This window comes from Electrophorus electricus, chromosome 1 (genome assembly GCF_013358815.1).
Source record: "Electrophorus electricus isolate fEleEle1 chromosome 1, fEleEle1.pri, whole genome shotgun sequence".
NCBI lineage: Eukaryota > Metazoa > Chordata > Actinopteri > Gymnotiformes > Gymnotidae > Electrophorus > Electrophorus electricus.
In genome coordinates this window covers 23558684-23575094 of record NC_049535.1, presented here as the reverse complement: position 1 = coordinate 23575094, position 16411 = coordinate 23558684, and the positions used below count along the sequence as shown (strand labels likewise).

The following is a 16411-nucleotide window of genomic DNA, read 5'->3' as shown; positions in this document are numbered from 1 at the left end:
AGGGAAAGCCACTCACGGCGAGATTTCAGACCAGGTTTCAGAAGGGAGTGGAGATTAGCAGGACAACTGATTATCCATACAGTTATCGAGCACCCTTCCCCCGGTCTGCTAGCCAGATGTACGGAAGTGCGAAGGGTGCTGATAGCCTTCCGGCCGTCTATAAATAACCCCCCTCACACATTCCTCGCCCCGCCTGTGCGGCTTCCTGCTCCTCCCCACCTTGAGAAAAGAGATTAAGTCATCCACTTCTTTGGAACCTGTTTCGGCGCCTATGTTTCGTTTTATTTTATGTAGGAAGTTGGTTGTTACTAACTGAATCGAACTGCGTTTGAGTTTTTAAGCGTTCTGTATTGAGTAGACATTTTGCAATCGATGCACTTGGGTATAAAATTCTCAAGTTTAGGACCTGATCTCAGATGTTCCTCGTCTGATTTTACTGTCCATTCCACACTGGCGTCCTTGTCATAAGACTTACAGGCTCTTAACTAAATGGTAATTAACGGCTGGAGGAAGTAATGGCAGGATAAGGAAACTGCCTTTACTTCCCTTGATTTGCTAATAGCCTAATAAACAGCTGGAAATTGCGGTTTACCATGACTCTATTGTTCTCCAGTCACTTGGCTTGGCAGGGAAGAGCTCTGACAGGCCTTGACGCGGTCCTTCCTTCCTTCCGCGAACCTCTCGAGTCAATTATCCGGTCTCGCCTGCCAGGGTCACGTAGTGCTTTAACAATCACACGCAAAACAACCCACCACCAAAGCGAAAACTAAGGCAAAGCAGTCACACGACATTTTTTTTTTAATTTAAAACGTTTTATTTTACAAAAAAGAGGTAGTTGACATTGTGGAATGACCATTTAGCAGCTTGGGAATGCGATCAAAGTTCATTTCATAGACTTTAAAGTACAACAGTAATCAGAGTAGGTTAAATAAAATACAAAAGTACTGGCAAATAAATAACACTGGTAATGGGTTTGAGAAAGCAGAGGTATGTTCACAAGACAAACATGGTGCATATTATGTGATATACACATAGCACGCATTAAGTATTTCCTGGCGTGTTTGATAGGAAAGTCAGTTTCTGAACCCAAGTTTGGAACCCACCATCTGTGAGCTCCCTTAGTCATGTCTCCGTCATCAGGTCACTTCCTGCTGGTTTATCTGGAGTTTCCAAAACAGCCTTACTGTTCGATGAATCAGCTGTCACATGACGCCATTTAGACCTACGGATAAACTTTGTGACCCATGGATCTTACAGCCAAGTGTTGACCCAGCTATCAAAGAAACAAGATTTCAGTGCAAGCTACACCGCAATACTGTTTGCTCCGTTTAGCTAGGGCACGGCCGCGCGGGGATGTGTGCAAGGACTCTGCCCCTTAAAAGACTTCTTTCAAGGGCATCTCCAATACTTTTTAAGCAGTCCCATCAGCATGTGACAACAGTCCTTAGCATATGTGTGGTCGACAAAGTATCCATTTCTCTGCCACAGTTCCCAGAGTTACTCCGCAGTGTCGCATCGTGGAGAATGCGCCTGACTTCACCCGAGTCCATTTTTGCTTTTTTGCACGGCAGGAAGTCAGGCTCTGTAGCAGTTTTTCCTCGCCGTTTTCTGGAGTGACGGTCAGGTCTGGGTGGGCTACAGTTCTCTTTGTCGACTCTGGTTTCCCTGGCGTTCTGTACAGTTGGGTCACTCTCATTTTTGGACCTTTGGACGCCCTCACTCGACCGTGTCGCAAGCGCACAAAGAGCCACGGGTATCCCGGATACCTCAGTGCTGGTTGTGTCTATTGACTCCTCTTTCTGTGTCAAGTCCTTTGTAGTACTAACCAGCCTGGCACATTGTTCCTCTTTTTCGCTTACCAGTCGGGCTGAATGGTAGATGTCCCTGGCAGATTTCATTACAAGCGTTAGCAACAGGCTTCGGTGAAGCCGAAGTCCACCGCGCTGGGTGCGCGAGCTGTACATTTTACTTAAAGCTTGTACCATAATCCGCTTGGCTTGGCCACTGATGTCCATTATCTCTATTAAGTTTAAATATGAAATCTTAGTATATTTTGTTTTTAATCTGTCACTTCTCACCCATGCGGAACCTTCACTGACTCAAACATAAGTCCACTACAGCGTAGCTTTATATAGTTTTTGTGACGTAAGGTTTCTGATTGACAACTGTGCTCCTCCCCTTACTTGCTTCCTGGCCAAGCGTGCATCTACAACAGACTATGTAATCTCTTGTAACATTTCGTTCTTATATGTTTTGTTAATATTTTCACAAATAAAATTAAAACACACTGCATATAAAAGTACATAAAGATAGGCCCCAATATGATATAGCCTATTAGTAATCTAATAAAATCCGTATTCATATATATCTATGTATCTATCTATGATATTGTATTATACACTGATATAATGGGTGAAAATCTTTTTTTTTAACTAGTGCACGACCTGACTGACCTCACGTCGGACTTTCAGTGTTGGGGGGGTATTTTTTCAGCTTCTCGCAGTTTGTAATGCCCATATTTGGAACATCCGCTGGTTGGCCCAGCTCTGTGGAAAACCCATGAAGCGTAGGAGGGTTCACTTCCTGTTGCCATATTTAGAGCAAGACTATCGTCATAGGCAATGTTCTTATATGGTGTTTGAAACTTGACGCCTCAAGCTTCCTGTACCATTTTACGTAGAAGATCCAGCTGTTTTAGCGTAAAATATCAATCAAATGAATCGAGCATTTCTTTGGAGAATGTCCCACTAGTGTATGTTTATGCAAGCACATGTACGTGATTTGCATTAATAGTAAATAAACAAAGATGAGCTGAACATTAAACATGTTGTTCAAACGTGTTGAAAATCAAACGTGAGTCAAAGTACCTAAAAGTTCCCCATTTTCAGTTCTTCAGTCAGGCCTACGATACCATACGAGAAACCCGTTTTAGTCCGTTCTAGAGAACCAAACCTCTTAGACCCCAGTCTTGATTAAACGAGCTCATTCACCAGCCAATTTACATTATTGCACCTTTCAATAATTTTAGGGACCAATGTTCAAAACGTTATTTAACAACCGGTTTTAATAAGTATATCGAATTGCTGAAATTGTATCAAAATTACTATGATTTTGGTTGTTTTTCCCCTTTAACGATGTGATGATTTAGCACTGTTCCACATTCCTGCTCTAGTCTGTATCTCTGTCTTCATACTAGCAGTGTAGATAATACAAAAAAAAGCAGGAATCTGGAGAACGCCCTCAAATACCCCGGTGGGCGGGGTTCTCAAAAGCAACAGGCTTGGCGTTTCCTGTTGTCACTGGGAAATTATTTCACATCCGTATTTGGAGCTCTACCGACGTTGTCCACGACTCGCTGGAAATAAGCCCCGAGATTGTTTGAAAAGGGTGCTAACACCTACTCATAAGGAAACACGGCGCAATACTGGAGATTAATCTTAGTCCTCTCGCCCTCCTTTCCACTGTGGTCACGTAGAAAGACGTCCCCAATGGAGTAGACTTTATAATAGTTGTAATGCAGATGTATTTGCAAATCAACATGCGCTATTAATATGTAATTAATATTCACAAGTATTTAGTCAATTAGTTTCAAGGGGCATTATGCACTTTCTCCATCATTTTATGTAAATTATATACAATTCTACTCAAAATAAACCCCATAAAATACAAGCAGGACACAAACCCAGCTAAAACCCCCAAACACATTGATTTAAAAAAGAGTCAAGGAGGAACACACCCACTCAAAAACCTTTGTTACAAACCTCTTTATTAAGATATCCAGATGTATTCTTTGACTTTGCTTTCTTTCATTCATTTTTTCCTTTACAGTAGTTAATGTGCAATTACGTTTCTGATAATATTGGGTCACAGTTAAGGGAATCACAAAGTTATTGGCACTTTGAACACAGACTGAATGGAGTGGAAGGGCACGGGCATGACGGTGACAGCATGGGCTTGGGGTTGGGGCTGGAGCGGACATCGCGCTGGCCTCAGAAGCAGCTGCTGGGTTACGACTCATGCTCAGATTGCACAACTAACAATCAAATTTCATTAGTGATTCTATACAATATTCAGTATATATCTTTATATGCGGTGTATGTATATAGTCAAAGAAAGTTGAAACAGGGCCTGCTGACCCCATAACACGAGCGGAAATGTTGCATCATAAAAAATTAATAAATTTACACCCCTGGTTTCCTTAACGTGAGCTCTTCTGATCCCATATCCATTGCCTGCATTTTTCAGGAGATAAGATATTATATATATATATATATATATATATATATATATATATATATATATATATATATATATATATATATAATTCCCCCCCCCCAACTATATCTGTACATGATGCAGATGTTGGCCACATTTTTTTCCCCATGTATTTCTTTCTTTTTCCAATTTTTAAACTTATTTATTTTATTTATTTTTACAAAATATAGGCAAATTAGGTTGTTCCACAATGGTCACACACTGGGAAATAAATTGAGGGCAGGATGTCGAGGTACAACGAAAGAGAAGAGGTACGGACAGGCATGCACAGGGAGAAAAGAGTCTGTGTGTAGCTTGACTCCTTCTTGAGAGGCTACACTGCATATCAGGACCGGATTGAAAAACGACACCAGATGCCGCTTGGTCCTCTCCTGTGTGCCTTGGTCACTGGTCCAGAACGCTCCCCATCCCGAGAGAATGCATTACGAGGTGGGGTGGGCATGTGGGGGGGGGTTGTAGAAATACAAACGACACTTATGGGCAAGTAAACTGGTAAACTGTCACACTCTTGTTCCGCCCACACAACTGCCTGCCGTCTGTTAGGTCTGCGTGCTCAGCGAGATTGACTCTATCCAAGGTGCCACAGTACAGGTTCACGAATGCAAACCCCAGTGAAGGTGCTTATCTTGGGCACAGAGATCAGGCAGACAGGCAGAGCAATATGTAGTCTGTTCTCTTAGTACAACTCTGGTCCCTTCTTTCATACAAAAACACACTCAGGCAAAAATGTTACAAACAAACCACCAGGCATCAAGGTTTTCCACAAAATAACGTAAACAAGGGTAAAGTAACTTTTTTTCTCCGCTTAACATTAATGGATGAAAGGCCCTCCATAGTGACAAATTTCAATCTTAGAAAGACTTGATGTCAACAACCGAAGCCGGGTGCGGCGCCATCTCGTGTCGACTACATGTAGTGCATTTAGGCTGCAGTAACACCCTGTACACAGCAGGTGGCAATAAGAGGCGGCACTGCCTCTCGCACTACGCGTGCAGCATATGGGATCTGTGCCATCAAAATGGAGGGCGAAGCAACACTGGCACCGTCGCTGCCAAGCAGCGGGGAGCCTGACCCAGGCAGACTTTCAGTCAGTCCTGCAAACCTCCTCACAAGGCACCAGCGCCCCAACAGGTCAGCATCTACAGAGCACCATACATCCATAGCACCAGGATATGCCTAATATCTCCACTATCCCAGTACTTTAATCCATACAAGAAAATGAAAAAAATACCCAGTATTTGTATCATCAATCATACAGCTCTATATTGTATCCTTTTATCCTATTCCTACAAAGAAAAAAAAGAAAAAAAAACTTGGCAAGTCAACTCTTTCACTTTGAATTAGTAGTATTTTTAAGATCAGTACAGTACACATATGATTTTTTTTGTTAATCCAAAAAGAAAAAAAAAATTGTATATGTGCTATTCTATGTGACTTTAAAAAAAGACAAAATAAAAGATTTAAAGAGCTATTGGATGCATGTCGTAAATTTCGGCTCTCGGGTCTAAAACGGTGTCATGGATTTGAACAAACCCAGGCTGGCCTAACGGGAGCGTGCACTCTCCGCTCAAGCCGCACGCCCGCGACGCGTGCCCCAGGAGCTGGAAGAGCAATCTTGCTTATGCAAATGAATGAACCAAAGTAAGGACAACTGCTCAAACAGACGGTGAAAGGTCTACTGCGATCCACCGAGTGTGTGAACATCATCCTATAATACCAATATTAATAACAACAACAACAATAATAATAATAATTCCCAATATTTATAATAACTATAACCATAACTATTATTATTATTATTATTATTATTATTATTATTATTAATCATAATAATAAAAGGAAGGTCACGAATGTGGAAAAAATCTGTTCAACAGTCTCATCAATATTTACATCAGGAATCAGCGGCTAGGCAAGACGGGTGCAGCTTGCTCTGTTCCCCATGCTGACACACACACTGTTCTATTCCAAAAACACAACTGGTTCTCTACAAACACTCCAAAAAAAACAAAAAATGTGCACGATCCACCAGTCTCCTCTACAAAAAAAAAAAAAAGGTGCAAAAAGCACTAGTTCAGTCTACGAAAAGGTGCAAAGAGCTTCATTTACCTCTACTGCAAAGCTGCAGGCATCAAGCTAGAATGTGTCCAAGGAGTTGCTCGATGGTCCAGCACGTGTGCGCGTATTCACCCACACCCCCACACATAATGTTGATTATCCCTATACACGTGAGGGGGCCTCAGATCCTTGCATATTCCTTGGTTCAATAATGTTTACTATCGTTGAGGTTAACTGCTTTATGGTGTTTCTATCACATGGCTACTTTTGGACAGTAGGCCCTCTGCGCTCTCTCTTTCATCAAGGGATGCATGGCAGGCACAAGGCTTCATTATTCTCACAGCACACTGGAGGCCTTGGAAATACTACATGGCTAGTGGTTCAAAAAAGCAAACACAGCCATACACTGGCCATGTAGTGAAGGAGGGAGGTGGTTCTCTCCCCGGCTATGTGAGTTCTGCTTTTTAGCAGGCTCTAAAAAGTTACTGAAGCTCTTCAACTTGATGAGAAAAGAAAAACCAAGAATTAGGCAGTACCATAGAGGGTGTATGTGAGTGCGCGTCAGGATAAAGAGCAGCTCTATTCTAATCCGAATGGAAATTTCAGCAAGCAGTGGTATGCAAAGCTTCATGGGTTTTAGTAAAGCAAAGAAAGCTTTAGCCTTTGAAGCTTCCAAAAAGCCTTACCCATACACCTAAACTCACCCTCGCTTACACACACACACACACACACACACACACACACACACACACACACACACACACACACACGCACACACACACACGCACAGGCATGCACATACAGTCACACAGAACAAGAGAAACAAACACACCTTAAAACTTAGTCAAGGCATCACCCACATGCAAGCACACAGGGCCAACTATGTGCAAGGAATGTACACAGATGGTTACGTACACAGACACAGACATGCCTGCCGAAGCATGCAAGCGTGCACGCGCACACACACACACAAAAAACCCCACAGCTGCCCAAACAGGGGCATGCTAGCCTTCTCACGGGCAATGAAGATCCTCCCCCACTGCCACCCAGACACACAGCGTCTTTCAGACAGTAAGGTGGCCATAACAATAGAAAAAACAGCTCACCCCAACCCCCAGCCTTGTTTTTGTGTGTGTATGTATGTATGTGTGTGTGTGTGTGTGTGTGTGTGTGTGTGTGTGTGTGTGTGTGTGTGTGTGTGTGTGTGTGTGTGTGTGTGTGTGTGTGTGTGTGTGTGTGTGTGTGTGTGTGTGTGTCAACATGCATTACTATTGCAGGGCCATACAGGCAGGAGTACAAAACCATCGTATATGCTGACTACTCTGAAGAATGATCAGCCACAGAGCCACGGTCCAGGTGGAATATCGACCTGTCAGTCTCTCCAAGCATCAGAACAGTCAAATGAGACTTTTAAGTACCTATACACTATAACTGTTAAAATGGCACCAATCCACATACCAAGTCACAAATCAGTGTGATGGGCACACAGAAAGGCCAATCTAATTTAACAGCACTGGCTAAGGACTGGGCTACAAAGGAGGAGCAACTTTTCTCACAGCCAGTCAGGTATGAGCTAAGCACCAACCTTTAAAAGATATCAGTATGCAAAAATATTTTTTCCTCTCCATTTCCTTTTAAAATTCCAGAGCAAGATGTCTCTTAACAAACACTTAGGTTTAAAAAAGGATATCCAAAACATAATAAAAAATAAAATAAAAAAATCCACACACAAGAAGAGATTTTAAACAATCCCTTTCTTTCTCAGTACACACACGCTAAAGGTGCAAGTAGATAAATATATTTTTAAAATATGACTAATCTTCCTGTCTCCCTTTTCTTTACAGGCCTAACTAACATCATTTCTGGATCCATATTACACACAGAGAAACAAGGGAAAGGTCATATAAAAACTAAGACAGTTTAACAAGGGATAACATATATTATATTCTCCTTCTGGTTAAGATCCCAGATTGTTTGAGGAAGAATTGGAGTAGACAAGGGAATTAAATTCTTTTCGATTTGGAGATGGAGCGAGCGCACCCACCCACCTCTCCCTCCCTCCCATGACGCTACAGTGGCTACGACTCCCGTGGCCAAATACAATCGGCTAGTCTCGCGCAACCAGGCGCCTCTGACGCATACATTCAAAAAAAGCCGTTAGGGTGCAGATCAGGGAACCTCGACCCCCGCACTCGGAGGGCGCGCGCGATTTTTGCAAGTGAGAAACATGTGAGGAAGGGCACGTATTTGTTTGATCTGAACTACTAATGTGAAAAGAAAAAGGTGTCACAATATACATATTTGCAAAGCATGGAGGCAGGGGGCTTCTGTGCAAAAGAGAGGTTATTCGGTAAAAAAAAAAAAGAAATATAGAAAAAAGGGGAAGGAAAAAGATTTAAAAGGAAAAATACTCCCCCACCTCCTCCTAAACCCCACCTACTGCTCTGTACATTAGCGTCTTCAGACCATAAACAACCCCCACCCCCACCCCCTCCTCCATCCCAGGCAGAAGCAGCGGAGCCCATAGTCACGCGGCGGGGAGGCGGGGCGGCGAATGGGGTGGGCAGAATGGGGCGGGGCACTTTTTTTTTTAAAATCCGGGCCGCTCACGGAAACAGAGCGGCGCCGTCTCCACCCACACCCTGCAGCGACTCGCCAGATGAGGTGCCAGTCTCGACAGAGGCAGAGCCCTCCAGGTCGGCGGCCTCGAACGTGGGCTCGGCGGCCAGGGCATCGGCCTCCATCTTGATGCTGTCGGGGAGGAGGCTGGCGTAGGCGTCGCTCTCCGCCATCAGAAGCTTCAGCTTGGGGATCCAGCTCTTGCGGACCACGCGGCGGGCGTTGGTGCACATGTCTGCAGCAATGGCGTTCATCTCGCTCTCCTTGAAGCTGGTCGCAAAGTTCTGGCAGTAAACTGCACACACACACACACACACACACACACACACACACACACACACAACGGAGACATGACAGCATGTCGATTTGCTCACTAAATGAAGAAGACATTCTAAGTGTAACATTAATGGAAAAAAGCAGCAAAGATGCCGCATTAAAATTGAACCCGAGTGCATTAAATTTCCTTAGGCTAGTAAAGGAATATATACACAGATTTCTAGTTTCTAGATGGCTGCAGGAGCTACTTCAAAATATAAAAGGCACATTAGCTAACAATGTTCCAACACATTTATTTCTAGATTCTCCTTAAACTGTTAAGCTGTTACCACAGGCAGGTGGCACAGGTAATAACGTTAAAATTGAGAAGTTTATTTTGTGGCTATATTAACATGGCATATCATGGCCTGAAATCCTACCCTGTCATTTCCAGAAACATTAGTGATCACTGATTAACACCTGCAATGTCTGCACAATCTAAAACATTCACACGTGGCTCCGAACAGCCAATGCTCTGCCACCACCTCTGCAGCACTCTCGGCTCACTCACATTTGACTGCGTGTAGGACACGGCTGTCCAGAGGTTTGCGGCTGGGGTCGTTGGTGGAGGACCGGATGCCTGTCCCACAGCTGTTGGCAAGGGTACTCCTATCACCGAGGGGAGGGGGGAGGAAAGAGCAGAGGTTTGGCTCCAAAGCCGAAAGAAACCCTGGCGAGAGGTTTGCACAGCTACACGGGTCCAAGCGGAAACGCATGCCAGCTCACCTGTCAAAGAAAGCAGCGAGGAGCCTCCGGAGCAGGACTTTGTGCCTGGTTCCCGCACTCACGTGGCAGTTCATCAGCTGGGCTCGCGAGATGTACACACCAGTACCTGCCCACCACACAGGCATATGAAGTTAAACACTCAGCTCTGATTTGATCCATGCAATTTAGCCATTTCTGGAGCTCTACCACCCCAAAGAGCATAGATAAACAAGCCAGTAAATCAAAGCCTTCTGAACACTGATTTTTCCAGTGCTGAGACTAATCCATGAAGTCAGACTCTTCTCCAGGACCAGAGTGCAGCCCCCCCACCAAACACACCTTTCAGGATGCCATGGGAACCCCATTTGCTCAACATAAAGATAAACCCACCCCCAATCTTCAGGAACTAAAGACAACTACAGCAGAGTCATAGCAGAGCATCAACAGGAAAGCCACCCAGCATGTGTTTGTATACCACAAACTTCAGGATGCCTCAAAAAGCAAAGTATATGCAACCAAGCATTGAACTCTACTTCCTCCCTGTGAAGGATGTCTGCTCAAGACTTGGTGCTGTAATATGGGCAACTGGGAACAAACTCTTATATTTTATGTCCTTTGGTCTATAAATTTTAAATTTAGGCTTCACATGTTTCACACGATGTACCATCTTCAGTCCAAAATCCTGAAATCAAAGTCAAGGTAACAATGTTTCCATCCAAAACGTTTTGGAGCTCCATGTAATTAAAACAGACCAATAAGAGAGCTCCGATGAGCTTATTTATAGTAAATACTGCGAAGAAACAAAACTTCCGGTGAGGGAGGACGTGGAATCTGGTGCTCTGTGATTGACAGCTGCCATTTGGGCATTCTGTGCAGACACTGGCAGGCTAAGAGACAGCTAAGGCCACGCCGAACAACATGGAACACATACACGCATCTGCGTTTCTTTACCTTACAGAACACATACAAGCAGCCGCTTCCCCTTACCTTACAGGCATTCAACAAAACCTGTTCTTTACCACAATGCCAAAACACAGCGTGTCCACACAACGTTAACTCATCCATCTCACCGAGGAAGAGGGAGGGAGCGTGCTCGTGTTCATGGGCTACTGCATATGACTCATAGGATATTATGGTTGTAACCTTACCTCTCTCACATCTATGGATAAAAAACATGTTTCATCAGCTCTGTGTCCTTGGTTTCTATGCTGTGCTATGGCTGAGCAGCCAACTTTGCCTATGGTTTCGCTTGTAATGATGCGCGCGCGGGGGGGGGTCGCACCTCTCCAACAGTCACTCTCACACAGAAGCACACACATGCACACTTACACAAGTCAACAAACAACCCACTACACCTACCGACTGCGAGGGCCATGTTAACAGTATAACATGACACCGCACTGGTAACTCATTAACACAACAAAAGGTGAATTTCTGAGACTGCACCTAAGCAGCAAACAAGACGGCAGGGCAGGTGTGGGTGGTGGGCAGAGAAGGGGATAGTGCTCTGACCTGTGACTAGCTCCAGCTTCTCGGCGGGGTCGCCCTCCTCGTAGAGCTTGGGGTGGCAACGGTTGCCGATCTGGGCGATGAGCTCAGCGGGCAGAGAGGCCAGGTCTTGCCGCCCACGCATCCGGCTCCGGGTCTCCGAGTGGTCGGGCAGAGCCTCCACCCGCTCTGTGGCTGGAGGTGGAGGGGGTGAAGACAGAAAGACAGAAAAGAGGAAAATAATCAGGCAACAGGAGGAGAAAGAGAAGCAAGAGATTCATCATCAACACATTTTGTCTATACCAGATGTTCAGTGAGGGAAACTTTATCTTAAAGTGCCAGTTTCACGTTCAGTGCAAATTCTATACTTATATGCTAAGAAAAAAAACTACTACCACCTCATATACTTGAGTTTTAGAAATGCAACAGCCAGGACTCATTTTTGACTCACTAGATGATGTGTTTTTGACCAGAAAATAATCATTAACTATTTTGGCAAACATTCTTTCTTCGAAACCTTCTAATTCTGAAATAGAAGGCAGATCTAAGAATATGATTTTTACAGATAAAGAAAAGACAACCACAAGGAAAAAGTGGTTTTCCCACCAAGGCCCATTTCTGGCTCTGTATCACCACACGTGAAATGAAACTTGAGCATACCGATAAAATAAAATCCCATAATGCTTTTACCTTAAAGCAACACATCCCAACACAGGTGCCAGAGTCCATTACTACTAATTGCTGAGCTGTCAAAGCTATACACCAGTGCTATATTGTTTAATGATTACACAACTCCCTTAAAACCATGCACCAAGCCCCCAGTGAAGAACACCTTGTCTACCACTAATCAAGTTTCATATTTTCGTGGCCTTTGATAAAATAGCTTGGAGCTAAGACTAACAGGATGGCAGACATCTAAGAAGCTCTGAACACATCCAGCTTTCCCACAGAGATGATGAGCAGGACCGCTGATGAAATAATGTTTCCTAAATGGTTCAAGCAAAAAAAAAAAAAAAGATGTTACCGAATTTTTGCAAAATTATCCCTGTAAAAAGTATACGTTAAAAGGTTGCACAACAGTATCTAATGTTTGACAATCTATGGAAAAATTCCCTAACGAAAACATGGTTATCGGCTGGCTTTACTCTTTAGCAAATACTGATTTCAACTCCAGTGCCAAACTCCAGCCTCAGAGAGCAGGAGTCCAGCACAGTCTGGTGATTTCCCTACCCTAACACATCTTTGGAATCGAATTAAGTGATGAGTCAAATCAAGTGTTTGAGCAGGGAAATCGCCAAAGTGTGCAGATCTCCAGCCTCCGACATCAGGTAACACTGGTCTGCATACTCTCGTGTTAGCCCTGGGCTCTGCCACAGCATGAAACTCATGGCGCTTTGGTAGTGCGGGCTCACCTGCAGCGCCCATGTTCAGCATGCTGTACATGGTGTACATGTTGCAGATCTGCCTGTACTGCTCTTCAGCGCCGTCATCCACGGCCTCCTCCTCCTCCTCATCATCGTGGTAGGAGATGGGTGAGTCGCTGGCATAGGCGCTCATGGTACCCGGGCTGGTACCCTCCGGGGTGGCACTGCTTGTGCCGTTCGCACTGCCACCTGGTGCCACCGCTAAGCCAGTGGACAGTCCCTGTGGTTGGATGGCGCTGCCCCGCGCCGCCTCCTGGGAGAAGCGGGCCGCCTTACGGATGCCACCCCCCCCGGAGCCCCCGGCCCCGCCGCCACCCTCTCGGCTGCCCCCTTCCCAAAGGCGCTTGGCCACAGGCGTGCAGACCACCGAGTAGGGCGACGCCTCGGGCTGCTCCGTCTTCACACGGGACACCAGCGGCAGTGGCGTCAGACAGGAGGCGGGCCGGCCGGCTGCCGCCCCGTTGGCCGAAGCCCCTGCAGCGGTCTGAGTGACAGGGCTCTGTGGCTCGGATGGCGGCGTCTCCTCGGCGTGGAGACCTTGTGAGTCGCAGCTGGGCGAGCTGACCTTGAGGAAGAACTCTGTGCCCTTCTCCATGATCTGCTGGATCTGCAGGAATCCAGCAGTGTACATGAGCAGGAACTGGTCGCCCACATTCATGCTGAGCCTCCCCGTGTAGCAGAATGCCAGGATCTGCTGGAAGCTCTGCGGCTGGACGGCCGGAGGCAGCTCCACCACGGCGGGCGTCTTGCCACTGGCCCCTCCGCTGTTGAACAGGTCACGGAAGTAGGAGCTGCTGGCAGCAAGCACGGCGCGATGTGCCTTGAAGGCATGGCCCTTCACCACCACGGATACGTCGCAATACAGGCCCTGCAGCCGCTGCTCATTCAGACACTCCAAGACATTATTGCCGAAATTTGGGATCGCCATCTGAAGGGTCTGAGCCATGGCGCTGTGGCCGGCACCACCAGAGAAATCTGAGAGGGCCACCAGCCAGGAGACAGAGTAAGAAGCGGGAGAGAGGAAGAACTTTGTCAGCAACATTTGGGAACAGAAGAATAGCAATCCCAGTGGGCTCGTTACATCCAACTTATAGTGTACCGATTTTATAAGCGAGGTCGTACAAAAACAAAGCCTTCCATGCTAGATAAAGACCGAGATGCTGATACAGCTAACAACGAGCCAACCATATATGGTCGCAAGGACAAAACTGTCACCGTTCAATGGGCCAATCTTTTAAGACAATAACCAACGCCACAGAGCAAAGCTGGGGAGCAGACGAGCAAGTGAGGCTCATATGAAACCAGAGGAATGGGATGGGAGGAGGAGTTGATCCGAACAGGATGGAGAGCTGGCGTGGAAGAAAAAATGGTAACTTTTCAGCTGTCTGCAGAGCAAGTTCCTGATTGGGTCTTGGAGTGTTTGAGGTCACAGTTGAACTTGAGTTTGTACAAACACCAGTATTTGTTTGACAACACACTCTGTTGACCCTCTTTAATACAATACCCTAAGGAATCTATACATGGGTCTACAGCTGTGCTTGTTTTTTAAAAGAAGAATAGCATTTTCTGTCTTATTAAATTGCACCAAACCACTTTCAGGACATTCACAAGCCTATATAGGAAAAGCAACTCACACTGATGGAAAAAAAGTCACATTTCTGCATCAGAACACAGATCAGCTAAGCAGGCTGATGGATCAGGATCTGGCAGATGGTGGTTACCCCTTCTTTGCCGGTTCCACAGGAATGCCAAATAGGACACATCTGGTCTACAGTACAACTTGTTTGGACTGAACTTATATTCCATGAATTAGACAGGACCGCACAGACCAGCAAAACAAATCATTTTCACCTGACCAGGTCAAGGCTATATGAACTGGAAAATTAATGTTAATTAATTAATGGAACAGGCAGCACACTCTGACAAGGGGGAATATCAAAGATCAAACCTGCAACTCAGCGGTAATGGGACTTGTCTGGTAAAATAAGTGTCCTCTTTGTCTCACTCTCTTTAACCCCCCCCCCCATACACACACACACACACACACACACACACACACACACACACACACACACACACAGACACTTGTCACACACATCAGACAAAACAGCTTGTTTACAGTTGGCCGGAGTCATGGTAGACACACACACTGAGAGGCCCAGCGTTTATTTAAGACGTTTTCCCTGTGGGTAGGAGGGTGGGCTAGAGGGGGTGGGCTTGAGAGGGGTCGTCCAAGGCACAACGTGGGGAAGGCAGAGACAAGAATCTCAAAGTTCACGCACAGCCACACAGCAAGACAATTACTAACATTATTTCACTTAACAGCAGCCAAAGGTTCTTAAATTAGTTAACAAATAACAAATGTACAATATACAACAAAGTATACTATAAATACAGAAATTATATAAATATGTGGATGAACGTAACCGGAGCAAAGAAACTAACCTTGGCGTTAACATTTCACACGCCAATTGTAATCGGTGGCCAACTCCCTTAGCTAACTATAAAAATGCTTTCCTGATTCAAAGCTGTCGAAAATAAACAAGAATCTTCGAAAGCCACGGAGCAGTGATGGCAAAATTACGTTACTGATCACAGTACACTAGCTAGCTTAAGAGTAAGGGGGTATCGGTTCACAATTGAATTAATGATCACGATATCCTTAAACTTTTTGATGATTGCGCACAAACATACACTATTCAATAATATTGAACTCAAACCTTTTTCTGATAGAGCTGCCGACCGCATTTAGTAATGCAGTGCTACGGCAGAGGTGCCGCGGCAGCAGGCTAGTCGTGCCCGTCGTATGTCAGTCAATCTCCGGTCGGAGAGCTCCACTGGCACGGGCCGGGGGTGAGGAACAACGGCAAATACAGTATGACCCACTCTCTCAGAAATGCTGCACCTACTCGCGATCGGACTCAAACGCACCGAAAGGGCGATGGCAAAACCAAGTTTGTCCAGACGGTGCACATCTGCCGCTCTTGCCCCGTCTCTGCCAATGCACCACACTGACACAGTGCCGCGCATTCACAGGCCCACACCGTCCAGTTCCAGCACCCATTAGCAAAGCTAGCATGGCATGGCTGCAGTTTCGCCCGATGTCCATGCGATTTAATTACAAAGGCACAAGTGCAATGTACAAGAATTAGGCGAAATCTGGCATTGCTATCATTCGTGTTTTTTTAAACAAAACAAACCATGAAACACAGAATTATGAAAACCAAACTGTATAGCAACTAAAACTAATTAACCAAGTTCAATACATTTCAGAATAATTTTGAAATATTACCCCACCTTCTCTTATTTTATAGACATCAACAGGTCATCCCGGGACAAATGCAGGAACTGGGGGCGAGCCAGACTAAACCAGCGCCGACAGTAGGGGGGTTCGCTAGACATCGCCAGTAAGGAAAGGATTTAACCGCTTGTCGCCACAGCGTTATAAACCACAGTTAAATAAATTTACTAAGTTTGACTTCAATCTGAACCATTAGTATTTATACAAAAACTATTTTGAGCGTTTAAAA

The 16411-nt window shown here is 45.2% G+C and overlaps 2 protein-coding genes across 6 annotated transcripts in view; both read right to left on the bottom strand.

Annotated features, from left to right (window-relative positions):
- Positions 1–793: 793 nt before the first annotated feature.
- ier2a (immediate early response 2a) lies at positions 794–2115 on the bottom strand. Its single transcript, XM_027025097.2, has one exon. It carries the CDS (start codon positions 2013–2015, stop codon positions 1425–1427), a length of 591 nt encoding a protein of 196 aa, XP_026880898.2. The 5' UTR covers positions 2016–2115; the 3' UTR covers positions 794–1424.
- Positions 2116–8840: 6725 nt separating this feature from the next.
- Positions 8841–16411, bottom strand: part of LOC113586744 (nucleus accumbens-associated protein 1) — an 8672-nt gene continuing 1101 nt past the window's right edge. For 2 of the 5 annotated variants that reach the window (XM_035525559.1, XM_035525562.1), the window contains exons 2-6: positions 12870–13856; positions 11482–11652; positions 9991–10096; positions 9776–9873; positions 8841–9244 (exon numbers count right to left, since the gene is read on the bottom strand). In XM_035525559.1, coding sequence (XP_035381452.1) covers positions 8937–9244; positions 9776–9873; positions 9991–10096; positions 11482–11652; positions 12870–13827 — 1641 coding nt within the window. In that variant the 5' untranslated portion in view covers positions 13828–13856 and the 3' untranslated portion in view covers positions 8841–8936. Of the gene's footprint in view, positions 9245–9775; positions 9874–9990; positions 10097–11481; positions 11653–12869; positions 13857–15326; positions 15367–15812; positions 16140–16178; positions 16258–16411 lie in introns of those variants that run through there. The other 3 variants (XM_035525560.1, XM_027025096.2, XM_035525563.1) reach the window with 3 other exon arrangements.

Coding starts and splice junctions, on each gene's coding strand:
- ier2a (XM_027025097.2), bottom strand. CDS start 2,015: ATGGACATCAGTGGCCAAGCCAAGCGGATTATGGTACAAGCTTTAAGT.